Source organism: Ciconia boyciana, chromosome 3, assembly GCF_034638445.1.
Source record: "Ciconia boyciana chromosome 3, ASM3463844v1, whole genome shotgun sequence".
Classification (NCBI taxonomy): domain Eukaryota; kingdom Metazoa; phylum Chordata; class Aves; order Ciconiiformes; family Ciconiidae; genus Ciconia; species Ciconia boyciana.
The window spans coordinates 6,779,135-6,799,327 of NC_132936.1; the positions used below are offsets into that span (position 1 = coordinate 6,779,135).

Below are 20,193 nucleotides of genomic sequence, written 5' to 3' on the forward strand. Positions count from 1 at the left end.
TGTGTTTTATACTTTTTATGGCTAAGCTTCGGAGCATTCAGCGTGCTGCAGCACTGAGCTCCTGGATAATTTTTTTTAAAACAACTGGGATACGAGTGCAGTCTTCATTCGTAACAGGCCTTCTTGATGGCCTGTGAAAAAGCCCATAATATGTACAAGAAAGGTTACCTTCCATGCCTGAATCACAGCATGATATTAATAAAAAAAATAAAACAAACAAACAAAAAGACTCTTAGGTCAACAACTCTACTCTATGAAATTCAGGATTCCTGAATTATTTTCTCCAGTACTTATCTGGAAAGGTTCTAGTTAACAGACATTAAAATTAGGAAAAATTTCTAGGGACATTGAGAAATAAAACTTTATAAGTTTAAATTCTTTCTCCTGGTATTCCTATTTAATGAGGACTTGCCAGTATTATTTAGACACCTCACTGACCAGTCACATGCCATTTCTGGCTAACAGAGACCCTCTTGTAATGAGGAGCCAACGAAGTATCAGTGTTACAGCTAAGGATGCACATATTTATAGGGCAAGTATAAATGATCCATTCTGTGGGGCAAGTATAACACACTTCTGCTAGCCAGATTTGTAATCAAAAACATCTAAAAATAAATCAAAAAATGGTACAAACACATGTGAGCAGAGGTCAGAAGACAGATTAAATACCTGTATATTCAGATGCAATGCTTCCACTCCTTCCATTCGCTTCTCAACCAGTCCTCGAGCTACGGGCATATAGTGTTGAGCTTCAGACGCTAAGATTTCCCAAAGAGCAGCAACATAGACAAGTGAACAACCCCATCTAAATGTCAATTAAGCATCCAGAGAGAAGCCCTTTGAAGCTGTTGAACTTAAGATTCGGGACCAGTACCTGCGAGCACTCTTAACCCCAATGGGACAGTGGGAATTATGCCTTGTGGGCGCTCTGCAGGCAGACTAGGGAACCTTACAACGGTAGCAGAAAAACATTATTGTTGCTGAAAGGAAAACAGGTGTCAGGATAAATGAAAAAGTGTGAAAGGCACAAAGAAATTAATGAAGCTTTTTCTGACTGACTCTAACATGTTTATATCAGGACATTTCACCTCAAACAGAATGATGTGTTTACTTAAACAATCGTAGATATCTTAAACCAGGAGGTTATTAAAAGGATCTTTTTTGCTGCTTGCTTATGCTAGCCAGAGAAGTAGAAGCAACCTGAGACAGGATGCAGCTGTGAAAAAAAAGGCACCTTTGTGGAAAGAAGATATGTGCAGAAGGGAATTACTATGACGACTGGAGGAAATGGAGACAAAAAGGATTGCCTGGTTTAGTCCAAAAATATCTGAGGATGTCTAAGCCTAAACTGATTTTAAAAAGCACTAAATGAAAAGAATGAATGCTAATGGACCATGCTGGCACAAGAACGAGGATGTATTAGCCACACATGAATAAACATCATTTGGAAATTAGAGTAAGGCGTCAAACTATCAGAGCAGTGACATTTTGAAACAGATTTCCAAAATGAATAATAATGACCACTTAGTTTTTAGATCGACCTTGATCAGTTTATGAATTATGTATTATATGATGAGGCTGTCTGTGACAGAAAAGGACTCTATTTCATGTCCCTAAAGGTCACTTCCAGTTCCATGAAATTTTTTTCAGATTACCAGGAACCACAAAAAATCATCTTGGTGAGTGTGCAAAAAATTTTACCTTTCTGTGCCTCATTTTTTATAAATATATAAGTAGGAAAATAATGTTTTTCTCTCGGAAGATGTGTTCTTGAGTTTTACTTCATTAACACTTGTAGACTGCTTTGAGGTGACTGCATGGAGGCTGCAACAGAAAATCAATTAACTCACAAATCAAAACCCTGGTTTCAAACACTGCTTGCCTGTAGTGAAACCAAACCTGTGCACTAACCAATTCACTTCTCTATTCCTAATTGTATCATTATAACTTCATGAAGGTCACTGACATCTTACAACATTATCAGAGATGTATCAACAGTTAAAAGTCAACCATAATGGTATCATTAATTGATATGAAAACGATCATCTAGAGATCTAAATATAAAAATCACACCTGCAGATAACAAATCAATGACTTGTTTTAGAGTGACATGCCACCTCCTGTTTTTTTTCCCACACAAGGTAGTTTCATACAGGTTCGTAACATTTGCCATTAAGCAGTTTTAAGTATTTAAAAAATTGCCACCAATACAGAAAAATATTCAGGTGTTCCTTTTCAGCCACAATCACAGTGTATGAGAGAACACTGAAAATACTTCTAATGGACCAGTAAACACAGTTGCAGAACAGTGGAAAATTTCCCTCCAATACAGGGTCTTATGACCCAAAGAAACAAAGCAGATTTTCTTTTCACAGTTAAAATCTTAAGCTGTGTTTGAACTGGTACCTAGGAATTCAAACCTAGTAAATTCAGTTGGCTTTTCTCTTCTGCTATGGTGTCTAAAAAAAAAAGTAACTACAAAACAGATATAGCTGAAAGAAACTTATATGGGGGTTGCTGTTAGGGCAGAAAAGGATAAAGGTTGACTTAAGTTAAAGAAAGTGCTCATTCTCAGTCTTGGAAAGATGCTAAAATGTGTCAGATGATTTTATCTGATTAAGTTAGACTGTCCAGTGAACAGCTGAACTGTCCAACATTGCAATGTTTGTTCACTGTTGCACTTCAGCTGTTGCTGAGTGTGGACACTGAAAGAAAAAGGAAAATTAAATAGCCTGCAGGGGGCTGTAAATCAGTCTGGAGTTTGCTTCCAGATACTCTTTATCAGAATTAGCATCTAGTCTAATCTAGTAATCCAGGTTTTGTATTTAAACTGTCACTGGTGGCATTCAGTTTATTTAACTTCAGGTGACCATGTCATTGTACACAGTGAAAGTTTATGGCTTGATTCAGTTGCCTAAACCTAGATATCCAGCAGCATTTGAGAGACCCTAGGATAGCTGAGGAAATCTGTAAACATATATGAGAAAGAACCTACGGGAGACCCGTGGCCTTCTGCAGAGGCAGCTGGAGGCCAGGAGGGAAGCCTTAAGGCATCTAAAGCAGCACTGGATGCCTATGGTTGGAATTAGATACAACTCGATACAACTAATGGAGTCTACAGAACAACTAACCTCACCCTACAGCTGATGCCTACACTCAGCCACATGAATTAACATCCCATTGTGCTACTTCAGATAGCTTTTTGCTGCAAAAGGAGCCTAGATATCCTGCAGAGATGTAGTTAATAACTTAACAGACACACCTTAAGTCAGGCGAGCCAAATCCAACCTTTGATATCTAAAGAAAACAAAAAGCAAAGCAGAAAAGCAGCTTTCCTCTTGCAGATTCCAAAATAATGTATGTATACCATTACCAGTTGCTTTGCAAGGACTATCTACTACTTTGTGTTTGTAAAACATCAGCCTCATTAGAGCTGCTCTTTAGGTACTTCGGCAATAAACAATTTAAAATAATACAAATCCCTCTATACTGGACAGAAACCATTTAACAGCTGACAGTACTGCTACATAGATAAGTTGTCAGGGGCAGCAAAAAAGTAATCAATCCACAAGTCCAAATATCTTCCTCTCCTAAAATGTAACAAAAGGAACCGAGATGTTTCAAAAGAAAAAAAAAAAAAACCACAACAAACAAACCCAGCTAGGATAACAGTTTTATTTTCAGAACATCAAAGAGGGAGTCACAAAAAAGATAACTGTAAGAAAAAGAAACAAGTCAATAAATCCCATTTTAATTTTCTCTCAGTATGACCTACATATTTACATTGTATTTGCTATTGCTGCAATCACTGTGCAGTAACAATTTCCTAGACAATACAGGTCGGTATTTTGAAGCTGTTGCTACGCTACTGTGCTATACCCAGCCACAGTCGCTGCTGGAGCCAAAAGCTGAAGGTGGGATGGGAATGTCAGCTGAAGATTGATTCATGGACCTTTCCAGAGGCAGAAAAGGTGCATGAGCAAGGCACAGACTCAGCAGAGGTTAGAAGCAAGACCTTTTACCCTTTGCATCCAAAAGATTAAGCAAGCTGCTATGCCCTGCTGCTAAAGCACACGTTCTGTTCATGACTGATAGTCGGGAAACTGGATGTTATCTGTAACAGAACTGCCGTTCGCTAATCTTTTCACACACGCACACCGAGTAATTCAGATAAGTATAAATCAAGCTACGGAGAGACCCAGAACACAGTTTTCCTCCTCAGAAATAAGGGTTGCATAGCTACCAGGTTTACATTTTAAGACTTAGGAGTCTCCTATCCATGATAGGGTCTAGGAGGTAGCCATAAAGCCATGTTGTGTCTGCACAGTACGGTACGGAGATATTACAGGCGCATCTCTATTTGCTGAGAGCAAAAGCATTGGTGATAGTATGCTCCACATCAGATTTATACCAGAGCAATTCTCCAATTTCAAAACCATACCGTTTTCAGTGACGGGTGATCAGAATCTGATTCACATCAGCCAGAGAAACCTAATGCTCTTGAAGTCAAATGGCAGGCACAAACGGTGCAATAGCACTGCATTACAGCTGCTGCAAACAGGAGAGTAATACATGGCTGAGACCATTACAGAAGCATTTATCGGGAAAATGCCAGGGCTAGAAGATGAACTTTGTAATCCTGAACAAAGTGCTAAAGGATACACAAATATCCTAAAATACAGCAGATAAAGTGTCCCGACTAGATGGTTGGACAGATGATGAATTAGAGAGGCACTTGCTGTAGTAATTTTTATTGGCACTGCTAAATACACTACCTGTACCTGAAAACAGAAGCTTAAGAAATATATAAATTAACTGGACAGAGACTGGAAAAGGTCAAAAAAAACCTAAAATGAAATAAACCCCCACAACATATCAAATCACTCAAAATTTAGAAATTATGACTCAAGCTTGAAGGCAGGCTGAAGGAATTGAATTTGTTTAGTCTAGGAAAGCAAAGAGTGAAGGAAATTTGATATCTGTCTTCTAATACATAAAGAACCTATCTATTAAAAAGAAAAATAGCATAGTTCAGAGCAACAGAATTTTAATAAAGGAAAATATTTGTCTCAGGAAAATAAATAAGCATCGACAGAGACTAGCTGGTATAAGTGCTGAATCTGAATCACTGAATGTTTTCAAAGAAGCATCTGTTAGGGATAGTCTAGATAAGACCGAGAGCAGGAGGACACATCTTATCACCTGATATTCCAGACTTGTACTTGTAAACTGTCTTAAGTAAGACTATTTGCAGTGAAAAACATCTGTTAATTTCATTAAAATTATCAAAAAAGGTATCACATTAGGATATTGGCTCCCCGTTAGTCATTTCTTGCTGTGCACATGTTAACTTCAGCACGTTGCATCTTGGTCTGTAAATCTGCCATGACTGGAGAACTCTGAAAATAGTTCTTTGATCTTTTCCTTGCTCAAGTTGCTCAGTTAACACTATTTAAAAGGTGGATTATGAATCATTTAACCTTTTTCTTAGCTTATTCATAAGACTAAAATAATATTTGCTTACTTCCATTAGATTTATTATAAAAAATATTTTTAAAAGCTAAAATGTCATAAAAAGCCAAATTACTATAATTTTATGTACATAGAGAGAGTTACACCTGCCACCTGGCTTCAGCCAGAACTCCTTTTACTACCTGCAAACCTCAGTGGAGAAGATACAGTTTAACACCAGCCTTATGTGCTGTATTGGCGTCAATTAAAAGACTACCTGGCTTGCATTGCTAAAGGGTATTTGGACACCCAATTATGCTTGCAAATATCCACCACCCCAAAACTGTAAATACAGTTGTTTTACTCTGTGGACTATGAGTGTAGTAAGAAATAAGTGGTTGAAAATTTGAAAAACCGATATTCTCATTAATGTCACTATCCATCCCTTTATTTGAAACCCCCTGCAGGACTTCCTACTGAAAGCTACAAATGTTCATCTATGCTGGGCACTCTTACTTTTCATCTGCTTCTACAAAATGCTCAGTTCTGCTCAGCAAAGCACCAGCATAACCACTAACTTAAGACTGGGCATCCACGTGGTTACATTACAATTTGGATCTGCTCTTTTCAAATAATACATGCTAAAAATTAGCTATGTCCTGTAACTTCATGTTCTAAACCAGTAATACACATTTTTAAACAAAACTTTCTCAAGAGATACCAATATGCTCCATAGAACAACAGAAAAGCCAACTCAATGGGAAGGAGGATGATTTTTGCAGTGATACAAGCGATTAACCTCACTGTCCCTGTTAAGAACATGGTCTGTCATTCATAAGAGTTCAGCTCAACTTTGTGTGTCAGTAGGGAGCTAGCACAGAGTTGTGCCATCAAGTCAGAGCCCTCAGACGTTCCTGACTTGGAAACAAGGGAATGGCAAGCATCTTGCAGGAAAAACAGAAATGTCCTTTCTTTCCCAGCTAGTGACTTAAAGAAATTTTACTAAAGGATGCAATAATCCTAATGGAAACAGGTAAAAGTTAAGTTCTGCTGTACAGAGAAGCTAAAAGCAGTATCTTTCTTGAAACAGCATTCTTAAAGATAAGCACTGGTATCCAGTGAAAGGACAGGAGGCAACGGCACAAATTGAGATACACAAAATTCCTATTAAACATAGGAAAACACATTTTTACCATGAGGGTAGGACACTGGAATGGTTGCACAGAGAAGCTGTGGATTCTTCATCTTTGGAAATATTCAAAACTTGACCAGACATGGCCCTGAGCAACCTGCTCTAGGTGATCCTGCTCTGAGTAAGCGGTTGGACTAGACGATCTCTAGAGGTGCCTTCCAGCATCCATAACTGTTACCCCAGTGCAGTGATCCATGTTCACGATGCTAAACCACTGTATTAGATTTGTATTGTTTGCATAACACAAGGTGTTTATTGCTCAGGGTAAAGAATTACCTTCCTTCTTGTGGAAACTGTGCTCCTATGGCACAAATATGTACAGAGAGGGTATAATCTGTAGCCAGTCACAGGTTGTCAGTAAACCAGAAGGGCAATAATTTTCTTCTGAAAAGAAAATAGAGGGACTATTCTTTAAATAACAACTCAAACTTCACGAAAACAAAAAGTTAAAATTTTCAAAGAAACTCAACCTTCAGAAAAAACACACTGCTAAACAGGGAAATACAGCATACAAGTGAAAAGGCTGGACCTCTGAGAAACAGCTACAACTAGGTGAAGCTGTCCTATGCACTCAGTAACACAGTCTGTACGTCAGTCATATTTCTGTTCAGATTTCAAAGGCTTTAGTTTGAAGAAATTACAATGTTATTGAAAGGGCATTAAGGTGGCTGTGACAAGCCTGGACATGCTGGATTCACACAAACATCTCCATGTTGGTACATGCTATATTCTGCTGTTAAAGGTATAGGGAATTCCTTGATGAAAGCCAAAATCTTTTACCTTATGGCACATCCTGAAATAGTCCACTGATAAGGACGTAGTTACCAACTACTAAGATTCAGTGAAAGATGAGGAAATGTGATTTAAACATTTTCTTGGTGTCTAATAACACAGAACGGACTACAGAAAAGATTATCTGGTCTGACTGAAATGGTGGTCCTAATGCAACAGCACTTACAATATTCTGATGAAGTTGAACTTCTATTCTAGGCAGTGCACTGCAACTAAGCCAGCTAGACTGTAAGTTTGGTACCATTTAATCTTCCCAATTTCTCTGGTTTTCAGTCAGCAGCGATCTCTTTCTGACACTCACATTTCCAGTCACTCACAGAGATTTATTAGTGCTACAAAGGAAGGAGTAAATAGTGGCAGAATTGTCATTACCACTAGTGTCCCACAGCAACCTGCTGTCACTGTTAATGTCTACAGAAAAGAGCAAATCCAGAAGATGAACCCAATTTCAGAGCAACACTGGCCTCAGGTGGACTAGAGACCATACAGAAAGAAATCGTCTATGAATAACGGCCATTGACACAACTAGGAGATTTGGTTCCTACGTGCAAGAAGTGATAGCCCTCAGGTATTTCACAATTCTTGTTATACATTACTCCATGACCTTCCATTTTATAGGCTGACTTTTGCTATCTAGATAATTAAAGATAGCAAAGCTGGCTCTGCACTCCATGGAGTTAGTGCTTTATTACCTCAGTACCAGAAAGAAAGAAAAGCAAAAATTCAAAAAAGAAGTGTCATCAGTTTCTCAAGGAATAAAATGCTGTTACAGGAGTTCAGTTCAGCCACCCGCAGGGACTATCTAGTGCCCTGCCCACTGGGCCTCCAGCTCCTGCTGGAGGAGAATCACAGTATGGATCACCTGAAAGCCTCACATCTCATCTTCCAGCCAGGTAGGGATGTCTTGGGGCTCAAGGACATCTCAGACCGCACTAGGCAGTTATGCTTAGGCAAGTGAATAGAGTCCAAAGTTTGTGCTTCTCTCTAGACTAGCTGATAAGCCCCTTTAAGGGATACTCAGCTATGCTGCACAACAAAAGCAAGGAAAAGGACTTCCTCAATCCTTCTGCATGATAGTTCTTATCAAAATGCCCCTCTTCTCACTTCCCAGAAATTCAAGTTAACCCCATCATCTCTGCTTGAATGGGAGCATCTGCACGCATTTTCTTTTTTCATCCATGGAAAGAGAGGACATCACTATCTTGAAACAAGACCAAGGTGAAAGAATAAGGAATAAAGAGAGATTATTTTAAGGTCAAAATACAACATTCACGTTGCTAACACCATGAAGTTACTAACAAACAAAATATACTCAATTGCTGCAACTTTTGGTACATGTATGCAGGACTACAAGCAGAGATATGAACTAGAAACAACACCATAGGTATTACTTTGCCCATATTAATATATTTTTAGCAATGAACATGATCCAGTCACACAAATAGGACAGCTGCCGCTTCAGAGAGTCATACAGTGTAAGTACTATGAAGATAACGAAAAGGCCAAGTGCCCTCACACATGGCTCTCACAGCCCACTTCTACAGAAATCAGTAGCAAAAACCCCTTGCGGCAGTACACACAGACCCAGAATGATTCACAACCCAGCAATTAGTAGATAATTCCCTCTCTGTGAAGGATACACACCTTTTTAGAAGAGTAGCTGCAGTTATATTGAAATCCAAGAGAAATGGTTGACATTTTATGGTTTGTCTTATGCAGAATAAGACTAAATAACCTGATAGCCACTTCTGGTTGGTTTGGTTGGTTGGCTGGTTTTTTTTTTTAATTTCTCAATAATTTAAATTATCTATCTATGCAAAAATTAGAAAAGCAATCACAAAGGATCGTCACATAGAGAAGGAAGACATGAAGGGGGAGTAACATCAAGTTTTCATCTACAGGAAGACATGACACAAAGGAAAAATATTTAAATCATAACTTTCTTAATGTATTCAAAAGAATCTCAAGATTCTGTTGACACTTTATGGAAGCAATCTCCTTTATGCTACAAGTAAATGCAGGATAACTTTTTAACTAACTCAGTCTTCCAAGAAATCCAAGACTTATAACAGAAACGAAATGAAGTATTAGGAGAGTCCACCAAGGCATTTGATCTCCACTAGCTCATACAAGATAATCAGCATCTCACACCAATGCAAAGGGTTTAGTGTGTTCTTGCTGAAATAAACTAAATCAATGAAATACAGACATTGCTGAAAACATTTCTCACTATGTGTGGTAACAAAATCTCTTATCCTGCTTTCAAAGCACCTGCAGAACTGAGGAACAGATTCTGATAATCTTATTTATGTTGAAAAGTTACAAACTTCACACGTCTTCTTTTGAAACAACATAGAGTATTACACTGATGGTGAATGGTCCTGTTCAAGGGAAACAAGAACTTGAAAATTTGTCTCATGTAGTTAAAAAGGAGGAACTGTCAGGTCTGTGTTACGGCCTAATACATATTGAGAGCTTTTATGAAGGGAAGTATAGTGTTTATTTAAGAACACAGGTGTTTACGGTTTAGAAATGCAAGTAATACTTTCCAAGGTTAGAGAAAGTGTGAAAGTCCCTTCAGTAATTTAAACATAACTTGAAATTAATGAAAGATACATGTTAAAATTGTCACAGAAATACATTAACCTAAATAATCACAGAAATAAATTAATCTAAATACTGAAAGAAATAAAAGAAAGACCTCTTTCAGGGATGAGTATTTGTGGAAATCTTATTGCCATTATTTAAACTATATATTTAGTTTTCTTTATAGCATTAATAACTGTCACTTTTGAGCTATTAGCTTAGATAGCTGAGGACAGACAGGGATAGCTGAACTAAACCAGTTCAAGTAGTAATAGCCTAGCTGTAACAGCAGGGAGATACCCCAGAATAAATGAATTGCAGCAACAATCAGAATACTTTCACCATACTCATACTTCCACTTGAAATGAAGAAACCCCAGGCATCTCCACACAACACAAATCTTCTCTTTCTGTGCCTTAAGATGCAAGAGCTAAGTGAATGGCTCGGCCCCCTGCAGCACACAGGCAGCAGAGTTGGGAACAAAGCAGCAGGTAGCTGTATTTTACCAATTTGGAGGACATGCAGATTGACTTGGGGTTTAAAACTACTGTATTCTTAGGAGCACCCAAGCTCTTACCTTTACAAAAATGAAAATCTCATAATCTTCCTGAAAGTTGTCAGTTTCTCCGAAGTTATTGTTAAGGGGAAACTTGAGCGAAGTTGAAGAGTTGGAAGAAGTGCTCTGGCTCCGACGCAACTGGAAATCCAAAGGAAAACGCATGTTGCTTTCAAACATCATGCCCTCTGCGTTTTTATCTTCCAGAGTTGGGCTCATCAGATCCATCTCCTGGTATGGGTAGTCTTCTTCAGCACCATGGTGAGATGAGGAAGAACCATCCTCCCCATCAGCCCCATGCTGATAGGCCACAGAATTACTACAGCTATCTTCTGAGCTCTCCTGACTAACCATGCTCTCTGGGATAGTAGTGATGGAAGAAGGAGATGCTGGATCTTCATGGACATGATCATAAAGATCATCCCCTTTGTCTTCCTCAGAGTCTGGAATCTCATAGACATTGGTGGTGTTAACATTTTTATAAACATTGGTAAAGACCTGATCTTCCATGACTGCTGGCTGGTGAGTTTTGCCTGCCTTCTGGTACCTTAAAAGACTATAATTAAAGTGAGATGTTGACAGACAAACGCTCTTCAGGAGGAAGCAGAGTCTGTGGTATGCTTTCTGAATGCTCTGCTACACATGGCAGATCTCCAACAATCATTTACTGAAAGCTCTAAATCAACAACTACACTTCCACTGAAGTAAAAGATAGGGCTGTCTCACTTTTAACCCCTTTGTCGATCTGACTGCCGGTAACTATATCGTAGGAGCTGTAATCACTTTTTGTTCTTCCAGATATAGCCTGGCCAAGTATGGTGAAAAACAGCTGAAGCACCTATCAGTACTAGAAAGCTATGGCAAAAACATGTATTCTTTCACATGAAGTAAAAAATAGTCTTACTGGAAATCTTACATACATTTTGTGTAAAGACAGAATTTTTTTGTGCAGTTTTGTGCAGACTTCACCCATTTACTCATATTTTCAACACACAGAAGCCTAGCTTCAAGAAAAGCAAGGCAAAACTGCCTCAACAATACAAGCAATCATCTGCAATGTTTCAGTGATTACTTACAGTATCATCAACAAATTATGATCATTTATAAAATACTATAAATAAAAAACCCTATAAAGTGGTATATCCATGAGAAAAAGGCATCAGACTTGAACTCTTTCCAGTTTTGCCACTGGTTCACTTTAGGACCTTGAACCAGCCACTTCACTTTTAGTGACTTCATCCTCTCATCTATAAACTAGGGCCAAAACAGTAAAAAGTCTTGAGAGCTGCTCTGGAATCTAGGAAAAAAAAGCACTGAATAAGCATTAACTATTATTACGTATACTTAATATATCAATTACTTACAATCACATTTAGGTTATACATTTCCATGTCATAAGACATAGATCCAAGTTTCCAAAGTTGGGTTAATGCCACTTGGCTTTAGCAATCTAGTTAGCCACCTTGTCTATACAGTTCCTTTTCTCTAAAGAATGGAGAGACACACAAAACTCCACAGAATCTAAACCAGATGAATACTTCTAGCTTTAGCTTAAAATGAACTGCCCTCTTAAAAGACAGATACACATTCCAGAGCACCTGAAATCAATGGAGCTGAAATTCATGAAAGATCCAAATCTGAACTTATCAAAGTTATGAGAACTTCAGACCTTATTGACTAAAGACTTTCTATCTAAGTTTACTGCATCTGGATTATGTAGAGCATTACCAGAACTCTTATAATCTAATTATATTTGACCTTTCGGGTTTGAGCCAAAAGGAAAAATAAGAGTGTTTTCCTCCTGACTCATCCTTGTAACTTCCTGAGAGGTAACTGCCACAGCCAGGCTGGATTTCTAAAAGAAACACAGAAGAGAGGTTAGAGAGAAAGATTGTCATTCCAGCCATCTCCAAACAGAACGACCAGGGGAACACATGCTGTTTCACATGGTAGAGTAGCAGGTGCTGCCTGCCTGAAATTTATGACTGTAGTTTATTGTCGTTATATTGAACATTTTAGATTACTAATAAAGTTAAATATCAAAAGCAATCCAATACTTCAGTTTATTAAACTTGGATTCACCTTCTAAGGCTCCTACATAACCCCAGAAGTGCCAAAATCATGGTCACAACCAGGTTTAATCACCGTAACAGCAAGGAAAAACACTACAGCAGAATTTCAATTCCCTACATGGAACCAGCACTACAGTACAAAGATGCAGGTAAGTATCAGAGATCAATGAGATCTCTTAGGTCATGAGTGCATTTGTGGCCTGATGCCACTCAAGGACTTCAAGGATATGTAACTCACATCAAGGCCTAATTTCAGCTATTACTACCCACAAATTCCTGCCTGGCACAAGTAGTCTATCAGCAAACAGAATGAAGCACATCTCCTCTTCATATTTTCTGTATGTAACTCAGCCACAATTCTTCACATGGAAATCCTAAATAAGAGATTCTGAAACATATGTTGTGCAATCCCTATTGCAAACTTCTAGCATTCAAGACCAGCTATTAGGGTAACGATAAGACTGATTTAAAATCATGAGCTTAAATTACTAAAGCTCAAGACACTTGGGAAAACCAATAAGCCAACTAGAAACTTTCATAACTTTAATTTTTTTTAGGAATATTTTTTACTTTTAAGAAAACACTTGCATTTCTTCACATTTTGTAGAAATACAAATGTATTTCTACCTGCATCTGTTCAACTTGCTCTGAGCATGGCCTTGATAAGCAACTCCTACTGATCTTCAACCCCTTCTTACAAAGAGTGCTTGCAGGATTAAATATGCTGGGATCATAAAAATTCCCTCCATAGTCACTTTGCTGGCAAATAACTTAAGGAAGAAAAGAGAACGCAGACACACTCATGCGGCAAAACAAACAGCAAAGTCCAATTGCATAGTATTAAATCAAATAACTGATTTTTTTTTTTCCTCCACGAAGACGACATTAGCAGGATGCAGCAGCACCTGCTGGAGGGTATAAAATATCACAGGTAAAATAAGGAATTAGAGCATAACGTGAGTATTATTTAAAAATAAATAAATACAGTTGATGTGGATTTCATTAGTCAGAAATGTGAGTTACCTAAGTTCTCCTTTCCTCTGCCCCCCTCCAAGAGCAAAGAAAAGTACTGTTCAGCTCCAAGATCCAGACTTCACTCTTGTGACAGTGTGATAAAGCCCCAGAATAAACTTGACCGCACTTAAGAATTTATCCGGGTGAAAATCAGGTGCATTTCAAATAACATTATATGAACACACCGCTGCTTAACAACCCTTACATTTCATCTTCAGGGAAGAAAGAAATAATTTTCGTGCCAGAATTCAAAAGTTACGTGATAACAAACGAGATCAAAACTGAGGCACCCACATTGTGAGCTGGGACACTAGAGTCCTGGCCTGCCCCCTTGTGTCCTGTGCAGCTCCCTCCCTATTCCACAGCCAAAAATGCTCTGCTCCAGCAAAGGAACAGGGCAGAGCAGCTGTGTGCACGCACATCCAGTGAAATGGGACTTCTCTCCTGCAGAGAACTGAGAGGAAAGAGGTTGCATGAGGCACAAGAGCAGAAAAAGGTCTCGGCACCACTTTGTGCTCCATTCTCCACTGGAAAACGAAGCCCTCTGAGTAACAGTCCCAGCCCCACAGCCACAAGAAGATTACAAAAAAAGAGATCACCAATTTCATCCATTCCCTAAATTCCTCTGCTCCCAAACCTAGGTGGTGTTGAATTAATGTGGTAGTTAGTAATAGCAATACTTTCTGCTGTTAGTTTGGTAATTCAAGTTGTGTCACTTACCATTGCATGTACCATCTGTACCCGCGTGAGCCATCCGATAACACTGGCTACTTGCTTTGCAGAAATACAAATAACCACATAAACCATAAGCAGCAAAATTCATATAAGGACAAAGAACGTGAGCGACAGAACTCCTCATTTTCAAGGTTTATTTTTTACTTCACAACTGAATTTCCGTTTTTACTCTAAGCTTATTCTTTTTAAAGCAAGAAATACCAGAACTAACATGACCATAACTCCAGTTAGTATACATAAGACACAAGTTACAGCCAACCAGTAAGATCTCTTAGGTCTCATTTTTAGAAACGTGGTTTATACTAAGTTTAGCTGTCTATTGTTCAGCACCTAGATTAAGGTAATCGCTGATTCTTTCTACAGTCCAATGGGCAACGATGGGCATCTCAGAGTATGTGATAAAAAGAGGTGGAAAGAATTATGTCAGAAGGAGATTAAGCATATTCCAGAGATGGTCTTTATTACTGCAGAACTCAGTCATCTGAGCTCCCTAAAACAGATGTCTTTTTAGACAGCAAGGTCGGAATTCACCTACATTTAGAAGCCTACAAATGGACATCAAAACTCATGCTAGGAACCTAGGTAATTGCCTGGTTCACTCTACAGAGACAGATAGAGCTCAGTTCAGTAGGGCAAAGACACATAAACATTTATTGGTATTTAGGTTGTTTGCTTAGACCAACTTGATTTTATCTGAAGGACAGCAAATACAGAAAGGGCCCTGACACACTTAGAATAGTATGTTAAAATCAGACCACTGAAGCTACTACTGAACCCTTACCTGTTCACCCTGTAACCCTAACAGAAGTCAGCACCTCCAGCTTTGACTTATTTTAAAACGTCAAGCAGAAGCCTCGTTTGTAAAGAAATTCCTACATTGCTAGAGTCAGTCATCCCTCACCTCCAGAGCAGAAGAGAAGGGTGGAAAGAAGGAAGAGTAACAAGAGTGTCAGGCCCCTAAATAGCACACCTCACATCTTCTCAGAGATTAATAATTAAAGGCAAAAAGCCATGTTACACTATTTAATTCAGATTCCCAATACAACAAGACTTTTACCTGGGTACCCCTTTATTAAAGCCAATAACTTGCATGTCTTCTAGACATTCCACAGTACTGGAAACTTCAACTCATCCATCAGTGCCATGAGTAGCTTCAGTAGTTAATAGCCCTGTTTAGAAATAGCAACCTGTTTCTATTGGAATTTCTCAAGAGGTCATTTCCAGTTGGTTATTGCTATGATTTTAGTGCTTTAATTAAAAGAGTCCTTCAGTTTTATTTGTTCTCCATGAAGCAAAGAGCCTGTAAATCTTTCTTCATAACCTAAATAATTTGAGGTCCTTCCGTTACTTGCTCTAAAGTATCCTCTTCCAGCCGCAAGAGAAGCAAGAAAATTGAACCGTTAAAAGAAAACACTCAGAGTTCTCAGAAACAGCTGAACCTGAAACTGAGTGATGGTAAACAACGTTTTTTATGTCAGTAGATACTGAGGGATCTTAGCATCCCATGGGGTCAGGCCCTTCATTTGCACTTAAGAGCACTCAATGCAAAAATCATGAATGTTCCTGGCTATTCAGGATGCTGGTTTTGCAAAAATAACTTTTTTTCTTTGTAAAGCTCAAACATTTCCAAAGCTTTGCAACATGTAGCTCGTTATCACAACTACACTGTGGGCTCTGGGAGAAAAGACCGTTTATGGCTTACAGACATATTACAAGGGAGTTGCAATAAAATCATACCACTTTGTTTTCACTCCTGACTGCACTAAATACTTGGATGAAATCAACCGCATACAAACTTTCTTGCATCGTTTCCAGCCTCAGCTTTTACTTATATGGTTAGCAGCGCCTCATCTCTTCACAGTTCATAAACAGTAATGCTTTATTCACTGCCTATCTTGCACTAAACAATGTGAGAAAAAGACCTTTATCCCGCATTCAGATCTTTTAGGAAGTCTCCATGTAGGGTACTTTTCTATTTTGGCTCTGTGCTCTCTACAAGAATGAGAGACTCGAGTTCCTCCACCCAGTTATTCCCACAGCCATTAACGCTCACAGACCTGCATAATAGGAACAGACTGTGAAAAACAGCACTCTTTAGAGGTCCAAGCATCTGCAGCTCCCCACAATTTTTCAAAATGGGAATGAGTTGGTTGGGAAGGAGGAACAAGACTGTTCAGTATGGCCAGCCTTTGGATGGTCACCTTTGGACACCTGAGAAGACTGTCTGAACCACGCTGCTATGAACTGCTACCTTATGAAGGACAAGAAGCTGCGTAGCTATGCTGAAAATTTTATCTGTATTGTATGTGTGCATATGGAGTCAGTTCATCTTCTGAAACATGCTTCAGCTCAGTTTTGTACAAACTGTTGACATGCACAGCTATAGCAGTTTCTGTGTTCAATTTAAGACATAGCAAAGAAACAAAACTCACAGAAAAACCATGTCAGAAGACAGTGGTTTGGTAGAAGACTTTGATCATCACACTGTTTCACACAAGAGTCAGCACATCCTTGAAGCAGGCCTCCAGGAATCCATTTGTTGCTCAACTAACACTGACCTGGATTCTGCAGTCCTGAGGGGCTGGCTCATTAATTCAGGACCCCACCATAATAACAGTGATTCACCTTCACCCAGATTTTGCTTTGCTACTAACGCTCCATAAAAGGCATATTTAAAGCCAACACATCAGTAAACTTGATTCTGCGTAAGACGGACACTTCTCCACTGGGACCTAGACAAACAATACAAAATTATTTCGCACAGGACTCACAACTCTCATGATATCAACAGCTTTTAGTTGTTAAAAATACCAGGAATAGTCATTGTCAACAGACATTTGAAAACCTGCTTTACCTGCTGCAGGGCCTAAACAATTATTCATGATGTGGATGTTTCAAAGCCCTTTATTTGTGGCCTTCCAGTTCCTTTTACAAAACTTTGTTTGGTTTGCTCTCCAACTCCATGGTTGGAAACTCCATTAGAATACCTGAGAGCCTAAGAAATACTGACTTTTTATTCACGCAACTGCTCCAAGGAAAACATTTTTGTTTGCCTTTAAAATCTGGCATCATTTCAACATCCTTGTTTACCTCTGAAACTAAGCACCCTTAGAAAGCCCAGCAACCTGGCTTCAAGCTTTTTTACAGCGCGGGCTCCAGTAACCAAAACAGAGAAGGCAGAGACACCACACCACTCTGTATCACCCTGTCATGAAGTCTTAGGGTTACCGTTCCACAGACAGTTTGAGAAACAGCGTGGTTTACAGCGCCGTTTTGTTTATAGCCTCCATATACAACCTGTTCTTCAGATTAAATGGGCACTAAAAGCTTAAAGTCTAATACAGGTTAACAGCTGTTAGTCACCTAGCTCTTTTACGGTTTTATGAAACGTCTTCCTATTTTTCTTCAGCTCAAGGATGCATCAACATAAGGATGCATCAAAACACAGTAAATGATGGATTAAAAAACTATTCAGCAAAAATGATCACAGAGGTCTCTGTCACACAGATGAAATTGAGAAAAAAATTGGAAAAATACAGAAAAATGTTTCTCTTTAAATATTCAGTTACTTTAATAAGTAATAAAAATGCCCTGCTTTTTCTTAAGAAAGTACTTAAGACAAGTATCTGAACTATTCAGGTGCAACATCTAGTTTTCATCTGAATAAATAAGGAGTTCCTTCCCCTCCACAACATTGGCAACAGGAGGGTATAGTTTCCCATCTAGAAATTGTTTTACTAAACCTAGCCAAACACTGAGAATATTTTGAGGTTGCCTACCCTTTACTTCCTCTCATTTGCTAAATTCCACTGACACAAACAAACGTGTGCAATGTTTCTCGAGCTGCACGTGCTCAATTCTACTACAGCAGTAAATCTATACAGCTTCTGGCAGGATTTAGTATGGTCTAGTGCTTAGAACTGCTGTCTATACAGACAAATGTGGGGTGAAATACAACACAGAGAGAGATTAAGGTGAGGGAAGGCAAACATCTTGGTAGTTCCCGGTTTTACTCCTCTTAATGTAAGTATACACTTAATTCACCCATTTCTTGTAGGCATACACTGTAAATGGAACCAAGAGCTGTACTAAATACGTGATACATGTTGGCGAGCCCAGTTCACGGTCCAGAGTTGGTATGGTATGCTGCCTTTATGATGTGTCAAATTGGACACATTATACTAGGCTGGGCTCATGAATAGGTGAATACTGCAAATAGATTTCAAAGCACATGGCTACGGGTAAACAAGAGATTACTCACACCTTTGAGGACTGAATAGCTGAGTAAGTATGTTGCTAAACTAGCTTAGCAAAAGAGCCTTGATGCTTAAAATTTGTCTGTATCTCTGCATAAAATGTGTAACAAGACCCCAATGAACAGACTTCATGAACAAGACTTCATGAAAGTGGCTAAAAGACTGCACCTGTTGTGTACTCCCTTGACCTCTAACTCACTGTGTAATAAATATTTTGAAGGAAATAAAATAAAGTAATTCATAAAGGACACTTCCCGCCTCCACACAATCAACTGTCATGTGCATATTTACAAAGCTGAATTAGTGTAAACAAAAAAAACCACCAAAAAAGACCTTGACTTGAACTTGACATATAACACGTGAATAGCTGCAAGAAGTCGTATCTAGCGCACCTCGCACTATTTTTTTCCCCTTTTATTTTTTTCCCCTTTCACAATCCTGTGCTTTGCCACATCTGCTGCATTCTATAAATCAAGGTGAATCGGAGGCATGTCACTTTATTCAGCCTATACCACATCTTTAGAGCCACTCCACAGCTGGCGTGCACAGGCAGCACAACCTGCCAAGCTCGTACATATGTGAAAACCATTAGAAAGAAAAAAGCTCAAATCTATGCGACATTCAGAATAAACATGCTAGCAGGACACACAGAATGAAATTCAGATCCTCTCCTTAAGTCAATCATGAAGCTATAGCCATGTCTTTTTCTCAGTTTTTATGATGAAATTTAAAATGGAGCAATGATTTGCTCTGTGCTATTAAAGGACACTTATTTTCTCTATTTACACAGAGCTGATTTCATTGTTATTCAGTACTAGTAACTTAACAGGTTTTGCAGAATTACTAATCCCTTCTCATAACAAAAAAGAAACCCAAGGGAATGTAAACTATTTGCCTTAATTTATAAAGCAAACCTACATCAGGACCCAAAACAGACTTCAACCCATCATACCACACACTGCCTTCCTAAAAGCAGCACTGGCATTCAGAGTACTTACACGCAACAACACACAATTTCCTGCATGTATTCTAAGTTTAAGGATAAACCAGCGTTGTCACAAGAGATCACAAAAAGGTCATACGCAGGAAAGAATATGAACAGTCAGCTTTCAGAGCTGTGTGGCCAAAAGGGAGCAGGAGTCACGGAGAACAGGAGATCTGTAGTCATGCTGACACCATTGCCTTGCAAAGGCCACAGCCTGGGGCTGCTCCGACACCTGCACAGGAGGCAGGTTACAGGCATCCTGGGGAAAGACAGGACAACTCCCAGTAACGCACCCCGTCACAGCCTCACCTCGCCTCACCCCACGGTGTCCTCCTGCCGCCACGGGGCACCCCAGCAGACCCAGCGAGCAGCCTGTATCCCAAGCGAGCTCTGGCCCCTTACCAGCAGGCCTCACCGTCCCACCTCGCATCCCCACCCGGGGGTCTAACATGCCCCCCATAAAAACCCGTGCTGCCCTGCAACCCGGCACATCTCCCTGCTTGTGACAGCCACCTCCCGCAGCTCCCCTCAGCGCCGCACACCCCCCACAACCC

At 39.2% G+C, this 20,193-nt stretch overlaps 1 protein-coding gene across 2 annotated transcripts in view; it reads right to left on the minus strand.

Annotated features, from left to right (window-relative positions):
* The window catches only part of CLIC5 (chloride intracellular channel 5), an 86,805-nt gene extending 66,913 nt beyond the window's left edge, over positions 1 to 19,892 (minus strand). Inside the window, exon 1 of one of the 2 annotated variants that reach the window (XM_072857766.1) lies at positions 19,653 to 19,892. Coding sequence is in view for 1 of the 2 variants with exons in the window: in XM_072857764.1 (XP_072713865.1) it covers positions 10,599 to 11,087 (489 nt within the window). In the remaining variant the exon portion in view is untranslated. Of the gene's footprint in view, positions 1 to 10,598; positions 11,411 to 19,652 lie in introns of those variants that run through there. The other variant, XM_072857764.1, reaches the window with a different exon arrangement.
* Positions 19,893 to 20,193: the final 301 nt, after the last annotated feature.